Source organism: Mauremys mutica, chromosome 6, assembly GCF_020497125.1.
Source record: "Mauremys mutica isolate MM-2020 ecotype Southern chromosome 6, ASM2049712v1, whole genome shotgun sequence".
Classification (NCBI taxonomy): domain Eukaryota; kingdom Metazoa; phylum Chordata; order Testudines; family Geoemydidae; genus Mauremys; species Mauremys mutica.
The window spans coordinates 79267757-79289798 of NC_059077.1; the positions used below are offsets into that span (position 1 = coordinate 79267757).

Here is a 22042-nt window from a genome sequence, read left to right on the forward strand (position 1 = left end):
AAAACTCTGAAAATTATGCTAACTGCTGAACACTCCCTGTTTTCATGCCTGGATCTTTCTAGCTGTCTTGTCTGAGGTGATTATATATCCCTCACCCCGGTCATATCTGAGAACCTCACAATTTGTATCATATTTATTATCGTATTTATCCTCACAACACCGTATTTTACAGATGGGGGACAGATTTTGAAGTCCGTGGGAGTTAAGCACCTATACACTTTTGAAAATCCCACAAGATGCCTATCTGCATCTCTAGGTGCTTAAATTCCTTTGAAAATCTGGTGATTTAACCAGGGCCATTCAGGAAATCTGTGGCAAAGCAGAGAATTGAACTCAGGTTTTCTATGGCCCAGGGTAGCACCCTGACCACTGAACCATATTTCTGTCTCTCAGTATAACAAAACCAGACAAGGTGGATTATACCCTACCTTTTTTTAAAGATCTTTTTTGACTGACAATTTGTATACCATAGCGTAGCTTTTTCAGGAAACATTTGTATCTGAAAATGGGGACTTAAAAATGAAACCATAACTACACTGTTGCTACAACGTTATAATAGTTTCTCAATGAGGTTTTTACTCTGAAAGAGATCTGAATAAATATTCCATGTGTCTCTCTCATTTGACCTTTCATTTTTAAGATGCAAATATGAAATACAGAGCGAAGAATTTAAGTCATTTAATAGCTTAACTCACAAAATGTGAGCTGTGTAAATGGAAGGGCAAAAGATTAATAGGGAGTTGGAAATGCTGTATGGTATAGAACATGCATAAATGATATGAGGAGTCTGAATGAATCAGGTGATTTGCTGAACTCTGTGTATGAATCTCTAGTAGTATTATTTTAAATGGCTGGATTGGTTCTGCATTTAACATTGACCTGATGGTACATGTAGAGGCACCTGGAGGATGTGTAAAAAGTAGATATACTACAAATCTTCATTGTAAGGTTTTTCTTTTTGGAAATGGGATAGGGTTTCCTGTGGGGATCAAGATCATTCCAGCTTTACGTAGATTCAGCTTTTAAAAAAAAACTGATACTACATTGAATAACGTGTTTTATCTCTTTTTGGGGACATGCATTTGATATTTGAGGATCAGTTTTCAAACATAGGCAAATTAATATATCCTAATAAGCATATGAGCACAAACATTCAGATTAATATGTGTGTGCAGATTCCTTTTTTGAGTGCCTAAGTGTCAACTGGGTGTCAGTTTATGGGATTTTGAAGTCCTATTAAGATGCACTCATTTGAAAATTGGGCACCCCCTATACAGAAATCCACCCTGGAAATCTTGTTTGTAGATAATACTGGAGAGGGTTGCATGAAGGTGATATAGCATGCATTGCTTGAAAACTTATTTTAATTTTATACAAAAATTTCTGACCAAAAAAGTGAATGAATTAACCACTGTCAAGGTTGATTGGCCCCAAATGTAAGCTAGCCCTCTAGTTCGTTTATATTTTACTTCAATGTATTTTTCTTATTTTTCTAAAAATGAACCATTTCAGTCCAGCAGTCATGAAAAACAGAACAAATTTAGTGAAGGAAGACTTACATTAAGGAAACAAGTTTCATGATTCCAAGAAAGATGCTTATAAATAAATAATGAGAACTACTTATATGTATCTGAGCTCTGACCCTTTAATATGGCTTCTTATTTAGATGTGTGTTGAGATTTAGTTAGTTGTAAGGTTGGCATTTCTCTTAGGGTATGTCTACACTATGAAATTAGTTTGATTTAATGGAAGTTGATTTTTAGAAATGGATTTGATACAGTCGATTCTGTGTGTCCCCACTAAGCGCATTAAGTCGGCGGTGTGCGTCCACAGTACTGAGGGTAGTGTCAACTTTCGGAGTGTTGCACTGTGGTAGTTATCCCATAGTTCCCGCAGTCTCCGCCCCATTGGAATTCTGGGTTGCGCTCCCAATGCCTGATGGGGCAAAAAATTGTCGCGGGTGGTTCTGGGTACATGTCGTCAGCCCCCTCCAAGAGCAATGGGAAAAATCATTTATCTCCTTTTTTCCTGGGTTACCCGTGCAGACGACATACCACAGCAAGCTTGGAGCCCGCTCAGCTCACTGTCCTTACGTCTCCTGGGTGCTGCTGACAGACGCGGTACTGCAGTGCTACACAGCAGTAGCTCCTTGCCTTTGCAAGTTGGCAAAGACGGTTACCAGTCATACTGTACCGTCTGCTGCTGTCATGGGTGCTCCTGGCCGGCCTCGGTGAGGTCAGTTGGGGGTGCCTGGACAAAAATGGGAATGACTTCAGGTCATTCTCTCTTTAAGTTTCGTGTAATGGAGATTCAGTTCTGCCTGGAATATCATGCCTGCTGGAGGCTTCTGCCTCAGGCTGCTCTTCCAGTCAGCAGCACTGCGCAGTTGCACCTACCCCAGCCTACCCCTTGCTCCTATGGCTCATGAAGCCTGGACAGTAGTAAGGAGCAGTCCAACTATAGGCTGAGCAAGTGCAGAATGGTGGTTCACTCTACTTCCCTGTAAGCCAACCGCCCTCCCCTTCCCCCTTTTCTCTCTGCTTGCAGAGGCAATAAAGTCAGTGTTTCAAATTCATGCATTCTTTATTATTTCATCACACAAATGAGGGGGATAAACTGCCAAGGTAGCCTGGGAGGGGCGGGGGAGGAGGGGAGAAGGGAAGGAAAAGGACACTTCAATACTTGTTGAATGACAGCCTTCTGTCCGCTGGGGTGGAGTGGTTGGGTGCCTGGAGCCTCCCCCCCCCCCCCCGCCCCGTGTTCTTGGGCGTCTGGGTGAGGAGGCAGCTATGGAACTCGGGGAGGAGGAAGAGTGGTTAAACAGGGGCTGTGCGGCATTCTCTCCAGCTGATGTTCCTGAACCTCCACCAGATGCCGGATCATGATCCGTTTGTTCCCACAGTAATCCCAGCGTTGCATCCTGCCTCCTCTGATCTTCCTGCCGCCACCTCTCCTCATGTTCACTGGCTGCTTTCCTGTCCTGTTCTATTGTGTCCCTCCACACTTTCTGCTGAGCTCTTTCAGTGCGGGATGCCTGCATGAGCTCAGAGAACATTTCATCGCACGTGCATTTTTTTCGCTGCCTTATCTGAGAGAGCCTTTGGGACAGAGGAGGGAGGCTTGAAACATTTGCGGCTGCGGGAGTCAAAAAAGGGAGAGAAATATTTAAAAAGATGCATTTTACAGAACAATGGGTATACTCTTTCACAGTAAACAACACTATTCACATTACATAGCACGTGATTTTGGTACAAGGTCATTTTTTGCATCTTATATTGAGTGCCTGCAGCTTTGGTGTTAGAGATCAAACATGCCAGGCAACAGAATTTGGCTTGCAGGTGGCCATGGTAAGCCATAGTCTTTCGGCTTCTGCAACTTTCATAACAGCAGTGCCCTCCTTTCGCATACCAAGCAAAGCCCATTGAGTTGTCCATTTAGGGCTGCGGTTTTCGTGTTAACATGCAGCAGCAGAAACCAAACTAACCCCCCCCCCTTTTCTCTGGGATGACGGCTTTAACCCACAGACAAGCAGCCCACTTATGAATGTCCCCTTAATTAAATTCCCGTATTTCAACCAGGTTACCATGAACGATATCACTCTCCTGAGGAGATAAAGAATGGATGTTGCTTGAATGCCAGCAAACACCGGGACTTCCAAGCTTTGTCATGCAATGATACCAGATTACTTGCTACTAGCATGGCGTGGTCAAGTGTCCTACCATGGAGGACAGAATAAGGCTGCTCTCCGCAGAAACCCTCTGCAAAGGCTTTTGGAGTACCTCCAGGAGAGCTTCATGGAAATGTCCCTGGAGGATTTCCGCTCCATCCCCAGACATGTTAACAGAGTTTTCCAGTAGCTGTACTGGCCATGAATGCATCCCAAGTCCTCAGGGCAAATTAATCATTAAAAAATGCTTGCTTTTAAACCATGTTTTATATTTACAGAGGTACACTCACCAGAGGTCCCTTCCATGGCTTCATGGTCCAGGATACTGCCTTGGGAGGGTTGGGAGGGTATTTCAGTCAGGGTGAGAAAAAGATCCTGGCTGTTGGTGAGAACGGTGTACTGTGTGCTCTCCTCAACCTCATCGTCGTCCTCCTCATCTTCCCCGTCCACAAAATCCTCAGGCATGGCGACTGAGAGTACCCCATCATCAGAGTCCACGGACAGGAGTGGGGTAGTGGTGGCAGCCCACTAGAATTGCCTGCAGCTCAGCATAGAAGCGGCATGTCTGTGGCTCCGTCCCGGAGCATCCGTTTGATTCTTTGGCTTTTCTGGTATGCTTGTCTCAGCTCCTTAAGTTTCACACGGCACTGTGTTGAGTCCCTGTTGTGGCCTCTCTCCATCATGGCCTTGGAGATTTTTTCAAATGTTTTGGCATTCCGTCTTTTGGAATGGAGTTCTGATAGCACGGATTCGTCTCCCCATACAGCGATCAGATCCAGTACCTCCCGTACAGCCCATGCTGGAGCTCTTTTTTGATTCTGGGACTGCATGGTCACCTGTGCTGATGAGCTCTACATGGTTACCTGTGCTGATCAGCTCTCCACGCTGGGCAAACAGGAAATGAAATTGAAAAGTTCACGGGGCTTTTCCTGTCTACCTGGTCAGTGCATACGAGTTCAGATTGCTGTCCAGAGCAGTCACAATGGTGCACTGTGAGATAGCTCCCGGAGGCCAATACCGTTGAATTGCGTCCACACTAACCCTAATTCAAACCAGCAATGTCGATTTCAGCACTACCCCCCTCGCCGGGGAGGAGTACAGAAATTGCTTTTAAGAGCCCTTTATGCCGACAAAAATGGCTTCATTGCGTGGACGGGTGCAGGGTTTATTTGATTTAACGCTGCTAAATTCGACCTAAACTAGTAGTGTAGACCAGGCCTGAAGTTCAACGTTCCTTTATCATGTGAATTTGCTGGTTAGCTCTTGTTGAAGTTAGAATTTGAGTCAGTCTGCTCTAACATTTTAATAGTGAAAGCTCCTATTGCTGTCAATTTAGCTTGAGCTCACGTTAAAAGATACTTTCCTTGAGGAATCAAAAAAATCAACTTTTACATTGAAATAATTGTTTAGATAATTTCACAGTGTGCTGTGTGTGTTCTAAGAACTGTATGTAATGCCTCTGGCACCAACCCACTGAAACAAAAAGTATAGATGTTTTCCTCCTTTTTTTGTATTTTTATGTGAAATGACAACTGTCACAGAAAAAGTAGAGCTCCTAATCTTCTGTAACTATAAAAGCAGTGTACTGATCATGTAGTACTAACTGCATCTTTTGTGGACTGTTCACTGCTCTTTACAGGTTTGCCAAGCCCAGTTTGCAATTGGTTGCCAGGGGCTGAAGATGTTGGAAAAGGAATTTAAATGAAAGGCCCTGATTCAGCAACCTCAATAGCCTGCTTCCCAAATCCAAAGTAATCAGATTGGCAGCTAAATCAAAGCCGACAGTGGGTCCTTTGTTTGGGGAGTTCTAGAGGTTAGTAATTGACAGAAGGTCAACAAAGTTTTATGAAGAAAAGAACAGAATATTAGGGGGTATTAAACTGAAGGTTTTTTCTTTTGGGAGTATTATATTATTGAAATAAAGATAGAACCTAAGTCAAAGGTTGACATAGTGAGTGGTAAAGGGGGTTGTGTTACTGTTTTAAATCTAGACAATAATTTCAGCTCCTGGATTAGTAAATATTGATAAGTGGAAGGATTGGACAGAACTAAGATCTAAGGTTTGGTCCTCAACCATAATTTAAAAATAATTCTTTTTAAATATAAAAATGGTTAGTATTTAAGAAGTGGGAGTTTACACGTAATCTGTTTTTGGGTTGGGGTTTTTTTTTGTTGTGGCTGATAAACATGCCATGTAATATTTTTTTTTAATAGGATTACATCCATAAACATTATCAACTCTATTTATTACAACTGATTTGCATATACTGAAATCCCTGAACTAAAGAAATAGTTAAATTCTGAAATGACTATTTAATTATTACTTTACCAGTAGCATATGCCCTGTGATTAGACTTTTTGTTCAACTGAGAAATCACCAGTTCTGTGTTAGTACTCATGCTATGGCAATCTTGCCTCTGCCTTACAGGATGTTTACTTCTGTGCCAGTTCGTGAGGAGTCCCAAGAATTTTTATAAAAGGCGGCCTAAACTGTTTACCCCCAAATCCATATCAAGTTGGCCACTTTTCCTCATGTTCTGTGACAAAAGAGTACATTCTGAAAGGGATGGAATTGACAGAGGAAGGGATAATACCACACTTAGCGTAGGGGGTTGGTTTTTATATCCAAATTGAGCAAGTATAGTGATTTTTACGCTACTGTTTTTCTTTCTGAAATTTGCAATGATGGCTGCATCCTTGCAAAGTATGTGCAAAAACACAGGCTGTTCTCTTATGTTTCCTTTTATTGAATAATGAATAGATTTAAAAAAAAATAAAATCTTTCTAACTAGCTTAAGGCATACAAGCTCTTATGGTACTAAGAGATTTCTTATCTATGCAACCAACAAATATAGCACACACAATGAGCTAACCAAACTGCTAGAACCTAGTGATGAGACTTACTGCTCTTTCAGATTTTATCAGTATACTTTAATTGCTTAGTACCAAAAGGTTAGGAGTTCATTTCACACACCTGTCTCTGTAGTCTTACTCTTTATGACCAATGTATAATTCAACCAATCCAAAGAGAGCAGTACCATCCGATGGTGCTATCTTTCAGATAAAGCATTAAAGATGAAATTATGTCTATCTTTCTTCTGTTTGTGGTTTCCTGAGGATCTGTTCTGTTGGCCTGAGAGATTAATGGCTCCTTTTTCTGTAGATCAGCATTTTCAAAGGGGACTATTGACACTCTGGTTACTGAGTGCTCCACAGTAGCCATGGTGGTTTGTCTGACTTCAGTTAACTACATATTTACATACCAGCATGCTACTCAGCTAACATTTTAGCAATGTGAGTTGATACTATCGCAGCTAGGCTTCAGATCATGAGCATTTCTCTCCAAGTCAATTGTTTAATAATAGCTGTTTGCATACAGTTAACGTGATGGCAGTTCATCCTCCATCTGTTCTTTCATATCTGTAATCCTCATTGCTCACTTGCGTATCCATCCTTTGCTAGTTCACGTATGTGACGTTGCAGTCTATATGGTTTTATAAAAATATGCTAATGAGTGAATATAATGTAACTGGAATATGCTTCATGCAAAAGGACTCTTGTAAGGTATCATTACAAAGCTTATAATCTACTGAGTGTGATCATTCTATTTGTATAAATGTATCACTCTTGTATCTGAAACTAGAAATATGAAATATAACTCTGAGGGCCTATTGTAATTATGCAAAGTGTGGGCATTAATGGTGGTTTGGAATCTTGATGACTCCCATTAACCAGGATAATTGTCTGCAGATGGCTCTGTTTTACCTGTAAGTCTTCCTGTATATGTGTGTGCTGGCAAGTAGGCAATGAAGTCTTGCAGTGACATGTGATCGTGTCACCTGAACTGGAATCCATCTTTAACCTGGTGCCTTTCCATTGAGAAGGAGGGGGTGGGAACCCAGAGAGGGACAAAGGATTCCCACCTTATGCGAAAGATATATAAAGGGGTGGAAGAGAACAAAAGGGAGAGAGGAGCCATCATGAAGAATCCCCTAGCTACCACCTGAGCTGGAACAAGAGCTGCATCAGGGGAAAGAATTGTGCCTAGGCCTGGAAGGTGTCCAGTCTGATGAAAAAACTTACTGAAGCATCTCTGAGGGTGAGATTATTTGTCTTCAGTTTGATTAGACATAGATTTGCGCGTTTTATTTTATTTTGCTTGGTGACTTACTTTGTTCTGTCTGTTACTACTTGGAACCACTTAAATCCTACTTTCTGTATTTAATAAAATAACTTTTTACTTATTCATTAACTCAGAGTATGTATTAATACCTGGGGGAGCAAACTACTGTGCACATCTCTCTATCAGTGTTACAGAGGGCGAACAATTTGAGTTTACCCTGTATAAGCTTTATACAGGGTAAAATGGATTTATTTGGGTTTAGACCACATTGGGAGTTGGGCATCTGAGTGTTAAAGACAGGAACACTTCTGTTAGCTGCTTTCAGGTAAACCTGCAGCTTTGGGTCAGATCCAAAGAATGAATTAAAGCAAGACAACTTTGAAAAAGAAAAAAAAAAAAAAGCTTTGGGGCAAGTAATTCAGACCCTGGGTCTTTGCTGGAGCAGATGGGAGTGTCTGGCTCAGCAAGACAGGGTGCTGGAGTCCTGAGCTGGCAGGGAAAGCAGGGGTAGAAGTAGTCTGGGCACATCAGGTGGCAGCTCCCAAGGGGGGTTCTGCAATCTAACCCGTCACAACAAACTTGAGTTTTGATGCGGACACAGTGGCAAAATGAGGACAGACACATTTATGGAATAAACAGCAGGTCACAACTTTTAATGTATTTTAACACAGTGGAGGGTCACTACCTGTCCATCACCCATACTCTTTTATAGCAACTATTTAATAGGTTACAGTGAGGGGGTTACATGCTCCTTACAATATAACCTGTAACTTGGGGTTGGTTCTCCTCAGCCTACCTACCGGGATTTAACTCACTCTGAGTTCTGGCATCCTCCTCCCTGCAAGGGGGACCTTGGCCCATGAGGGCCACAAGGTCTTACTTTATCCCATGAGCCCCAGGCCCATCACCAACATATTTTACCTCTGGGAACCATTCATTTTTCTTTTAATGCACTGGAAACCAGCTGCAAGTTGTGATGAATTAATAACTCAACCTGAATACCTCAGTTAGGTACTAAATGCATTCCTGCTTAACCCTCTGTGGCTTGTAGATACTGGGAGAAAGGCAAAAAACTCTGTGGTCCTCTGTCAAATTCCTTCCTGACCCCCAAATGGCCAATGAGCTAGACCACAGCATCTGTCAGGTTGGCTTCCCATTCCTAGGCCAGTATGGGTAGAGTAGGGTCGCTGGAATGGATCTGAAAGAGGCTCCACATGGCCCATGTACTAGGTTAAATCCTAGGAGCTGGAGCATGCTGGCCAATCAGTACCCTTCTCCCCCCAGACGGCCAATGGGGGATCAAGACTCCCATAAGGGAGGGAGGAGCTACCTGGTATCCCTCAGTGAGTATCTTCCTTCCTTGCTGCTGGGGACTTTTCCCTCTTCAGTGCCAGCCCCATCGAGTCTTCCACCCACTGAAGTGAATGAGTGACCTTTTTTGGTAAGGTTGAGCAACACTGCTGGAACTACATGAAATCTAGTGTTTTTGTCAAATCTGAAATGAATGTAATAATATACAGCTAGGTCTTATCTACCAGCAGTTATCTACTTGTAAAGACACTGTAGCACAAACATAAAAGTCATGCATCTGAAAAGATCCAGTAGGTCTGCTCCTCTATCGCTACCAATTAAAGTACTGGGTGACGTGGCAGCCACCCAATTCACAGATTCTCCCCCCAGTTGTAAGAGCAGGAATATCTAAACCATGGCCTTAAATGCATAATATTTTAAATTCTGTTTACAATATGAGGAACAGCTTGATCCTTCTAGTTTTAAAACCGTTTATTTTCCAGACTCCCAAGAAAATTAATTTAGGAACCCAGATACGATATAGCATTATTACTGTTACTTTTATTTTTATTTGTAATTATTGTTCATATGCTTAGTAATAAATATACTGTGAACTCTGCAAGAAATCAGTAAAGACCTTAGCCAACTCAAGGAATTTACAGTCTAGAATGGTCAAACAGAATGTCCTGGAAGGAAATAAACTGGAGGCTTTTTGTTCAGTTCATGTGTGAATGATGGTGTGACAAATGCATGGGAAGAAAGGGAGAAATGGAAGAGTAGCAAAGAGGAAGGGGAAAATGGAACATTGGAGCTGGGATTTTGAAATAGCAGAGTGGGGAAGGCATGCAGTGACACACAAGGTCTGAGATGTAGGCTGGAGAAGAGATGTGTGGGGTCTTGAAAGGACTACCAGCGGTGTAGACGTGATGCAGAGATCACAAGGAAGCTGGCTCCCTCTGCCATAGCAATCCAGGGATTGAATGGGTGGGGGATACATCAGTGATCATTATCTGTTTTAGCTCAGCACTGTGAATCCAGTTCTAGCAGAAGAGAATGTATTAAGACGACAGGAATGTAAAATTATGAAGAATTGAGAGAAGCAGTCAACAGGAATGGAGAAGCGGGTGCATGAACTCATCCTCCGAGCGCCTCGCTGCACTTTTGAATCTGTGGTTCTCTCATATTGTTTAATTTAAAGGGAAAAAGCTTTCCAGGTGCAAAATGACTTATTGGCAGGTCTGATCCAGAGGCATGTACAATGTAAAATCTTTGGAATACTTCATGTTGAACACAGCTCTGTTGCTTTAAGTCTTAGTTCAGAAATGTCAGGGTTAGAATTAACACACCCTTAAACAATAGTAGAATACAAATTTAAATTTATTATAAATATTTTGGATGTTTTTCTACATCTTCAAATATTGCTTTCTATTACAACAGAATACAAAGTGTACAGTGCTCACTTTATATTATTTTTGATTAAAAAATATTTGCACTGTAAAAAAACCAAAAGAAATAGTATTTTTCATCTCACCTCATGTGAGTACTGTAGTGAAATCTCTTTTATCATGAAAGAGCAATTTACAAATGTAGAATTATTTTTTTACATAACTGCACTCAAACAAAACAATATAAAACTTTAGAGCCTTCAAGTCCACTCAGTCCTACTTGTTCAGCCAGTAGCTAAGACAAACAAGTTTGTTTACATTTACAGGAGACTATGCTGCCCGTTTCTGATTTACAATGTCACCTGAAAGTGAGAACAGGCATTCGCAGGCACTGTTGCTGGCCTTGCAAGGTATTCACATACCAGATATGTTAAACATTCATATGCCTCTTCATGCCTCTACTTCTAAAGTTTTACATTGTTTTGTTTTTTGAGTGTAGTTGTGTTAAAAAAAATTCTACATTTGTAAGTTGCACATTCATGATAGACGTTGCACTGCAGTGCTTTTATGAGGTGAACTGAAAAATACTATTTTGTTTTTTACAGTGTAAATATTTGTAATAAAGAATAATAATTTCTCCCTCTCGTCTTCTGCGCTGTCCTCCCTTCCACTGTGAGGCACTGTACACTTTGTATTCTGTGTTGTAATTGAAATCAATATATTTGAAAATGTAGAAAAACATCCAAAAATATTTATACTAAATTTAAATTGGTATTCTGTTAGCAGTGTGATTAAAACAGTGATTAATTGCGACTATTTTTATCTTGCAATTAATTGTGATTATTTTTTAATTGTTTGGCAGCCCTACGTTAAAATTAAGCATTCATAATAAATATGGTTTAAAAAAGAAAACTTTCAGATTAGAATATTTAAAAGATAAAATGTTTCTTTCATTAAAGCGACGGTTGAAAATGGCAGATCTATTTTGGACTTATAATTTACAGCCCACACAGGATTTTTCAAGTTTTAACATTGCTTAGTCATGGAGACTTTGCTGGTATATACTGTCTGTGGTTTGTAATTATTTTCTGATAAGGCACATCTGGAGACAAATGTTTTTGCCAGACATAAACATACCAAGCACAAGGAGGAATTACATAAAACTATTATTAAAGCCTTTTAAAATCAGCAGATGCTTTTGTCTCGTTCCATTCTAATGTGAGAGTTAAAAAACAACAATGAGGGATGTGGTTGTGGGAAGAGAGAGACTGCTGTGCTCTCTCTCTCTAGGCTTCTCGTGTTTGTCCCTTTTGAGAATCCCACTTAACTGATAAACCAATGGAAAACATAGGAAATAAAGTTGAGCATAGATCAATAACATAAAAGAAAATAGTCAAGGACACTTAAATCATTGCATGGGCATTGAAAATTACATAGAGGAATGTGAGTGTAGGTAACTCCTCTATGTATCATAACTGAGCCTGTCCAGTTTTATAAATAAAAATTTGTCCTGTTCTTTTGTAATTCCCAGTGTACTCTGATCACTTGAAGAAGTCATCAGCTGAGAGCTTAACATTGAGAGTAGGCTGGGTTTATGCACATGTGACTCAAAAAACCCCTCATCAGGATTGTCACATCCTCTGCCTTCCACTCCAACTCTTGGTATGAGACCTTGCCTTTGGCTTCACTGTGCCAAAAAAAAAAAAGAAGAGAAAAAAGAAAAAACAGTGTGTGTGTGTGTGTGTATTTTTACAGCAGAATAATTAAAATACATTAGCTGTCCCACTGAAAAAATCCTAGTGGAGACAAGGCAGTGTAATTTTTACCTAAGTAGCTAGGTGAAGTGAACCACAGGAGAGAGTTTAGGATTATGAAGTACTTTGGCTTGGATCCACAAAGGGACTTGGGCACAGTGAAAGACACTGGAATCCTCAAAGTCTAAGTTAGGTGCCTAGGCTCCCGATACAATGCGTGGGGAGAGAGAGAGGTGCTTGAGAATGGGAGCCATAACAGTCAGCCACGCTAGCCAATAGGAGATGCCAATGAGGGGAGTTCCCAAGCCCCATGCGCTCACGGAGTTCAGTGCCCAATATCTGAGCTGCAGGGAGGCACCTATTTCTGCTTGAGCTGGGAACCCCTCTGGTGGAGTTAGTGGCTGAGCCATTTCTTGCGAGAAGCAGTTTTAGTGAAAGCAGCCCTATAACTGTACCTCTTATAAATCCACCCCTCCCTGTTGCTGAAAGAATATTTTAAAACAAAAAAGCTGTCAAAAACCTGCAACAGTAGTCATAATGTTTGCAAAAACCATAAAAATAAAAGCCTGTGGATGCTGTCCCTACTGCTCTTCAGGAGCAGCCAACTAACAGTTTCCAGTGCTGTTCTGTGATATTGTATAGTGGTGCGTAAACAAAAAGTTGAACAAAGATATATTAATTTCAACACTATTAGGAATACTGGGGTGGGGGGAAGGGAGTTCAGTGTGCTGGTTTGACCTAGAGTAAATGGTGGATTCTCTGTAACTTGAAGTCTTTAAATCAAGATGTGAGGACTTCAGTAACTAAGCCAGAGGTTATGGGTTTATTTCAGAAGTGGGCGGGTTTGTGGCCTGCAATGTGCAGGAGGTCAGGCTAGATGATCATGATGGTCCTTTCTGGCCTTAAAGTCTATGAGTGTGCACTAACGGTAAAATGATAGAACTGGCTGGGGAAAATATTAGATTTTCGAGCCCCCAGTTCTAAGAGACTTCTACAAATAGCAAATAATGTGTAGTTATAAAACACTCTGATCTGAATTCTTTTGCTGTCTTTCAATGCCTTGGTGGGTAGTTAGATCATCATTCAAAAGGTGGTGTTGGGGTTGGGACGCGCAAGGCATCAGGGGTGGGTCTGACCTGTGAAAATAGAATTTAAATCAATTTAATATATTCTCAAAAGTAAGTCTTATGCCATGTTTTGCTTGAGAATGTCAGAGTTCCACTAGTGATTAATCTGATATGACAAAGGAGGTTTGCAGAAAGTATTTGAATTTTATTTTTTGTGTGGATAGAACTGTAACACACTTCTTAATGCTGTCACCGTGTAAAGCACAATACCTTCAATTTGTTGTGCTGAATAGATTTTATAGTCAATAAGGGCTAATTCCTGATCCCCCTTGAAGTCAATGGGAATTTTGCCAGTGGCTTTAGTGGGACCAGGTTTTGGCCCCAAGTGAATTTAAATACCCAATATCTTAATTCTGCTTAAGAAGAGAAAGATCAACTCAATCTCAACTAGTTTAAAACTTTAATGGTTTATTTTTCACTTAGATGAAATGGAGATACCAGATTCCAATGATCCTCTGAGTCAAGTGGATGGACATGACAGGCAAATTCCAACACCTAAAGGTAAAAATAAGAATGATTTCAATTTTTTTTGAGTAAAAGTGTACTTTAAAATGTACTATGCAAAGGAGTCATTTTTGTTATGTACTTTCTTTATTTACCCAGGCATCAATATGTTGTGAGAAAGAGGGCATGCCTACACAAACCCTTACTGCCTGACAAGCTGGGGTGTAAATCTACAGTACTCCAGCATGCTTCGTGCTAGCTGTCTGTGTGGACCCTATTGATGTGCACTAAAAGTTCCGTAGTGTGCATAGACATACTGCCGTACCACAAGGCTTGCATAGACATGCCCCTGTTGTGTCCCAAATGTGACTTAATATTGGTATGGAAAATACCCTCACCAGTGATCTCATCTAGATTCAAGGAGTCTCATGATTAATTCTTGTTTAAACTTTCCTTCAGAAACTTGTTGGATAATTTGAAGACTGAACCACAAAAAAAAAAAAGAAAAAAAAAGTAGTTTCTATTACATACTCAGTAAAACCATATAATTATGTTACTCAGTAGGCAGCATAAAAAGTGGCATACCTATGAGATGCTACATTCCAGTTTGGATACAATCTCAGGAAATGCATGTTTGCATTACTTACCTGTATTTTGACATGACTGTTTTTGGTAATGTCTTCCTGCCAGCTCCCTTACCACATACACTACTAAAGCAAGGTCACAGTGGGGAAAGGAATATAGTGACAAAGCCCCAGAACTGCCACTATATAAAGGATGCTATAAACAAGCAAAATACTATTAATTGACTAGAATAATGGTCAAGATGTAGTATCATTAAACTCCATACTACTGATAATATTACAGAGCAGGGATTTGAGGAGGAGATGGGGACAGAATCATATGGCCCTTTTGAAATTATTGCATCTTGGGGACTAATGAGCATATTTTTTTAGCAAAGCTGCTATTTATCTCTTCTTTTTTTTCCTCTTGTTTGGGGAGAGTCTTATTTCATATTGTGTGTTGAGTTTATATATCTTCATTGATTTAACAATTTTCTTTTTGTGCAATAATACCATCTCTCTCTCTCTCTCCCCCCAGTGGTTGGATTTTCATGGTCATATTCTGTATAGTTGTCATAGTTAGTGTACATAGTTCTTAGAGTTAGTGTATATAGTAGTTGTCCCTGTCTTCAAGTGACTGTTCGCCCCAGGGGCTGGACATGCCCTGTTCCCCAGGCTTCAAGCCATGTGCCTCTTGCAGCAAGCTGATGCCGTACACTAGCTGTCTAAAGTGGCTGGGGAGTCTCACGTCAAAGAGAAGGGCCAGATCTGCAGGGACTTCAAACCCCGTACCAGAAAAAGGGACATTCAAATGAAAGCCATTCTTATGGAGACGGCCCTCAGACCAGCCTCAGAACCAAGCCTCTCCGAATCGGCACCAAGCACTCCTCCAGCACCATGTTCTTCCCAGCACCATTCTCCATCCCCAGTGCTGAAGAGGGACAAGCAGGGAGGAGCTGGCATAGTGAGACCTGCATCGGGCCACTTGTCCTCCCCCAAGCCATTGATGGCTCCACAGACTCCACCTAAAGTGCCCACCACAGAATCCCAGGTGCAGCCATGGAGCCAGATGGTTCCTGGCCTCCTTGGCACTGGAGGCTTTTCAGGTGGCGAAGGATCTGCTGTCCCTCCTGATCCCGCTGACTCCTAAGGACCCCCACCGGCTAGGGCAACCAAGGTCAGAAGGGAAGAAGTCCGTCAAGCTCTGTCTCAGTACGAGGCACTGTCCAGAGGCAAGACCTCCATGGTACCAATGCATTGATCGCCATCCTGACACTGGTCCCCAGTCTGTCAGCACTGCCCAGTGGTGAAAGCAGGTACTGCACCACCATGATCTCCAAGGGAAGAATCCTCTTAGGAGTCTGAAGGGGAATCCTTCGCTCCATCCAAGACCTATCGATAGCCTCCAGATTTCGGTACCAGCCCTCCTGTCGGCACCTAGCCACCAGGCCAGGACTGGCCGATTCATGAGACCTGATCCCGAAGGCCAAGGGGGATCTACAGCCTATGGTGGACCTGCATGGCCTCAACAAATATCTCAAGAAACTGAGGTTCTGCATGGTCTCTCTGGCCTCCATCATTCCCTTCCTGGATCCAGAAGACTGGTACACCACCCTTGACTTAAAGGATGCCTATTTCTACATCTCTATCTTCTGCAGCCACAGAAGATTCCTCAGGTTCATAGTGGGATAACGCCACTACCAATACACTGCCCTTCCCTTCTGTCTATCGGCAGCACCATGGGTTTTGATGAAGTGTGTGGTGATGGCAGAGTTCCTCAGGCATTGAGGCATGCAAGTCTACCCATACCTTGATGACAGGTTGATCATAGGTCGGTCACTGGCTCAGCTGCAGCACAGCATTAGCACAATACAGGTCACCTTCCAGGAACTGGGTCTATTGATAAACGAGCAGAAGTCAACCCTGGTCCTGGTTCAGAGAATAGAGTTCATGGGGGCAGTGCTCGATTCAACCCAGGCCATAGCCTCCCTACTGGCTGCCCATTTCCAAGCTATGTTGGACCAGATTTCCAAAGTCATGATCCACCCACTAACAACAGGTCGGGTCTGCCTCAAGCTGTTGGGTCACATGGCGGCATGCACCTACATGGTGCAGCACACAAGGTTCAGTATGTTTCTGAACCTCTCAGTGGCAGCGCCACTCACGCTCCTACCCTGCCCAGACTTGATTCCACAAGACCACAGATGGTTGCTTCACTTGAACCTCACCTCCCAGCACCTGATAACATGGTTCCTGAACCCTGAAGAGTAGGCCTGCTTGGAACAGGTTCAACAAGTCTTGCTAGGTAGTAGAAAACCTTCCACCAGGACTACCTACTTGGCCAAGTGGAGACGTTTCATTTGTTGACTCTCCGAATAGAATCTCTCTCTTCTGGTCCTCTCTGCAATCTATCTTGGACTGTCTGCTCCACCTAAAGCATCATGGTCTGGCTCTCTCATCTACTGAAGTTCACTTGGGAGTCATTTCAGCCTTCCACCCTCCAGTGCATGCAGATGAGTGTTTTCCCATGAGATGACAGGTTTCTCCAGGGGCTGGAAAGACTCTACCCTCAGGTTTGTGATCCAGTCCCCTCATGGGACTTAAACTTGGTCCTGTTGAGGCTCACTGGGTCTCCCTTCAAGCCATTAGCATCATGCCCCATACTGCTTCTCTCTTGGAAGGTCGCCTTCCTGATGGCCATCACCTTGGCCAGAGGGTCTCTGAGATCAAAGTCCTGATATCAGAACCCCCTTATATGGTGTTATTCAAGGGCAAGGTTTGGCTGTGCCTCCATCTGGCCTTCCTACCAAAGGTGATGTTGCAGTTCCACAACAACTAGGACCTTTTTCTTCCTGTCTTCTTTCCAAATCCTCACAAGACCGTGAAGGAACATCAGTTTTGTACACTGGATGTTAGGCGTGCTCTCACCTTCTGTATTGAGAGTACCAAGCTCTTCCACAAGTCCACACAACTCTTTGTAGCAGTAACGAAAAGGACGAGCGAGCTACCTGTGTCATCCCAAAGAATCTCGTCCTGGATAACCGCCTGTATCCAAGCTTGCTACGAGCAGGCGAAGGTTCCACCTCTGGCCATCATGACTGCACATTCAATTAGAGCCCAGGCTTCATCAGCAGGCTTTTTCACTAATCCAGGATATCTGCAGAGCTGCCACATGGTCGTCAGTTCATACCTTTGCGTCCCACTATGCCATCATCCAACAGGCCCAGGATGATGCCAGTTTCGGGAGACCACTGTTGCAGTCAGCACATCCATGAGCCGACCTCTGGGGTTATTGCTTGTGAGTCACCTAGCATGAAATGGACATGAGTAAGCACTTGAAGTCAAAAACGGTTACTAACCTTTCATAACTGTTGTTTTTCGAGATGTGTTGCTCATATCCATTCCATGACCCACCCTCCTACTCCTCTGTCGGAGTTACTGGCAAGAAGGAACTTAGTGTGTATGGGGCCAGTGGCGCATACGCGTGTGACTCCAGAGGGGGCTGGAGCCAGCCCTACCGATACCACTGAGGGAAAAATATCCAGCAACTGTGCATGCGGTGCGCACACATCTATCATGGAATGGACATGAGCAACACATCTTGAAGAGCAAGAGTTATGAAAAGTTAGTAACTGTTTTATATTTTGGTTTGCTTGCAACTCTGAAAAATTGGAAAATAGAATTCGTTTCAGGTCAAACTGAAAACAATTTTTTTTTGAAATATTCAGCAAACATAAAAGTTGGAAAAAATGGAAGAATGACAGCCAAGATTTAAAAAAAATAGAAGCCTAAAGTTTGGCTCCAAATAAATATTTAGACATCTGGGTTTTTCTGAAAATTCCACCCTAAGGGAGTTAGTTGTCCAAGACCCAATGAAATTCTTTGGAATTTGAGGTAACTCTCTTAGATGCCTCTGAAATTTCAACTTTCAAACTTTATAGCATGAGTTTCTGGGAGCTCAGTGCTTTTGAAAATTGGGCCATCTACGTGTGTGCCTGAACATCTAAACTGACAAATGCTCCCACAATTGTGTGCCTACACTTACATGAAGCAGCTACCCTATGTGTGTATAAAAATATGCTTTCATGGTGATTACACGCACACATGCAGGCTATGGCATTGCACATGCATTTTTTATCATTGACCTGGGTAAGGCCTCTTTCCAAAATGTTGTTTTGAGATCTTAACCTAAAATATCTTACTTTGTAAGTGAAGTTTTGCGTGTAGCAGTGATTTCACTCCTTGCTGCAGTCAGCTATGTGTTCAGAGATGGATATTATTTAAACAATACATGTTTTCTTCATTGGGAAGCCCAAAAGTATTATCAGTCTAGTGGTAGTTGTATCCTTTGTTTTTTAACCTGTTTATTAGCTGTTCTTGAGAATTTGGTAACAGTTTGATATTCCCATAATCTGTGAAAGAACTTTCCTTATTTCTACCATCTTTCCAACACTCACAAGAATCACTGCTCCATCTTAATCTGTTTACTGTGAGATTCTCTTTGCTATATTTTATATTATTTTCATTCCATCTTAAAAGATGAGGAACTGGCAATCTAACAGAGGCAATTCAATATATAAAAGAGTTCTGACTATATTGCAGTGTTAGTTGTTTCTGCAGCCTAGTGTATATGTGGGATGCCAGGGCCATCATAATTTGATATGTGGACTAAATTTTGCTAACCAGTTTTGCATTTGTCCAGGCAAGATGGAATATTAGAATTGATTGTAAGACATTTTATAAACCATAACAAGTGAGATGTTTTAATTTAAAACTACTGTGCTTATGGCAAATACAGAAATATCTAGCAGATAGATTTTTCTGTCTGAATCCTTGGCATTCAGACAGCAGATCCAAAGCCTATTGAAGGCAATGGGAGTTTTATCTTTGATTTCAATGGGCTTTGGATCAAAGTCAGAGTAAAGCAAAAATTCCCTAACAATAACTTATATATATAATGGAGCAAATTAGTTTGCAATATAATAGGACTTTTAAAAATAAAAGTTTTCAATTTGAATATCTGTATCCCAAAGCTAATGTAATTGTTGGAACATAACATATATTTATAACTGCAGTAATGCTATCTGAACATAGTGAACCTTAGCCATTTTTGTAGGGGCTTTTCTTTCCTTGTTTCATAAAATATGCCACTGCTATACCAGATTACTAAATCTGTTTGAGTCTGCAAAGTCTCCAGTTGGCTGGCACAGTATTTGAAGTATTGCTCACAAAACACAATTTAAATACGTAAACATAATTCAAGTTCTGTTACATTGCATTTCACTTTTTCATACATTTATGGGAAATAGAATGTTTGTAAGGAGAGAGCACCACATTTTTAGGGAATCATGAGAGGCACAATTAATGAAAGAGAGCAGTTTCTTACCCCAAATCATTGCATCTAAGTGGAATCCACACAATATTTGTGGCATACCATGCTCCATAAAAAGTAACTGTTCATTATCACCACAGAAATTAAATAAAGAAAACATTCTTAACAATATAGCTGGTTAAATTTTCCACTTTGTTTCAAAGATTTGCAATTATAGGTTATCTGAAAAGAATGTCAAATAACAGGGCAGCATAACAAATGGCTGGCTGCACTGTCATACAATTACTTCAGATTTAGTAAGTTTTGTAAACAGCAGGCTTCCCCCTCTATTTGACATTGATGAGGCCTCATCTGGAGTACTGTGTCCAGTTTTGGGCCCCACACTACAAGAAGGATGTGGAAAAATTGGAAAGAATCCAGCGGAGGGCAACAAAAATGATTGGGGAGCTGGAGCACATGACTTATGAGGAGAGGCTGAGGGAACTGGGATTGTTTAGTCTGCAGAAGAGAAGAAAGAGGGGGAATTTGATAGCTGCTTTCAACTACCTGAAAGGGGGTTCCAAAGAGGATGGATCTAGATTGTTCTCAGTGGTACCAGATGACAGAACAAGGAGTGATGGTCTCAAGTTGCAGTGGGGGAGGTTTAGGTTGGATATTAGGGAAAAAAATTTTTCACTAGGAGTGTGGTGAAGCACTGGAATGGATTACCTAGGGAAGTTCTTACAGGTTTTTAAGGTTGGTCTTGACAAACCCTGGCTGGGATAATTTAGCAGGGGATTGGTCCTGCTTTGAGCAGGGGGTTGGACTAGATGACTTCCTGAGATCCCTTCCAACCCTGATAGTCTATGATTCTATAATTATATGTATCATTTCTCAGAAGAAATTAAATTACCAAATAAAGAATTGGTGCTTCAGGGTACTGATACAGAAATGGGGTAGGTGTAGTACACTGCACTTATGTTTCTAACTTTTTCTCTAGGATGTTGGTAGGAAAACATTTGTGTCAGGTTAGTTCAATAGTACAAAAATATTTATTACTTGATTTGTAGTAACAAAGTAACTTAAAATATTATTGAACATGTTTGTAAAAATGGCAGGAGAAAAAAATGAACTTGAGCCAAAGTCAGAGTTGGTGAAAGTGGATTCCATTTAATTGACATCAGGGAAATGGCATCTGGTCACACCAGATCTGAATTTGACCATAGACTATTGGTGTTTCTTTCTCTGATAGTTTCTCAAGCAGTTTTGTTCCTGTCACTTTTGGTATCTGGTCTTAAGTTCAGATCACATATTCTGGATCACTTAAAAGCTGTGGAGCAAATTCATTGCTAGAGTAACTGGTTTCACTGAAATTATAGCAGAAATGAATTTGAGCCAATTTGTGTAGTAATCCTTTGTGGTTGAGGTTTTGATCTGTAATAATTACCTCTCATGCATCCTATCTCGCTGAATTAAATACCATTCTGCAGTTGAATAAATTTTAATTTACAAGGGAATGTCTGTGACTGGGCTGATTTAACCAAATTCACTCCAAGTCAAGATTTTAAATAGCCGATAGTAAAAAGTATTGAAGCAGGTGGTGTCCAGCCTGTGAGCTGGAGGCCAATGTACGGCTCTCAAGGGTAACCATATTAAGAAGAAAAAGTTTTAATTATGAATTGAAAGAGTGCTTCCTGACTGCACCCTGTTGTTTTCAAACAGAAGTGCTTAAAGCAGCCCCTTCACTACAGAGAGGTGGTATGGAGCACAGTGATCCCACTTGCCTGGCAGAACCAGAAAAAGCTCCGATATGACCTGGGAATGCTCTGAGTAGCAGCTGTTGTTTCCCGGCTACAGCTGTGGAGCAGCTTCTCATCTGGCCATCTGCTATATCACAGGGAAGAGAGAAGAGAGTAACTCTGGGTAGTTCAAGGATGGGAATTCAACTGGTTCTGCCTGAGCCTAAGGAAGTACCTAGTAAAGGATAGCACCTCTCCTCCGTACAGCCACGCACAATGCCCAAGAGAGGAGGGAAAGGGAAAAGCACCAGCAACCAGTTACAGCTCCCTGACTCTCTGACCTGGTTGAGGTCATTAACCGCCTGGGAACAGCCAGGGGTAGGAGAGAGAGAATTGGAGAGCAGAACTTTATTTTTGTTTATTTTCATGAAATTTTTTTTCTGACATAAGCTGTATCATTGGAAACCCATATTTTGACAAATATATTGAATTATTGCAATCTATCCATCTTCCTCCTCCCATCTCTGCCTTGACAACCCAAAGTGAAAGTAAACTACGTTGTTGTTGTTGTCTCTGCAAAAGTGGCAATATCAGTTTGGGAATTTTTAAATACTAAGTTAAGGATGAGTTCATCTTGGA

The 22042-nt window shown here is 41.5% G+C and overlaps 1 protein-coding gene across 3 annotated transcripts in view; it reads left to right on the forward strand.

Moving 5' to 3' along the window:
* Positions 1-22042, forward strand: part of ROR2 (receptor tyrosine kinase like orphan receptor 2) — a 221079-nt gene that overhangs the window by 149660 nt on the left and 49377 nt on the right. For all 3 annotated transcript variants that reach the window (XM_045021688.1, XM_045021690.1, XM_045021689.1), the window contains exon 2: positions 13770-13847. In XM_045021688.1, coding sequence (XP_044877623.1) covers positions 13770-13847 — 78 coding nt within the window. The remainder of the gene's footprint in view (positions 1-13769; positions 13848-22042) is intronic.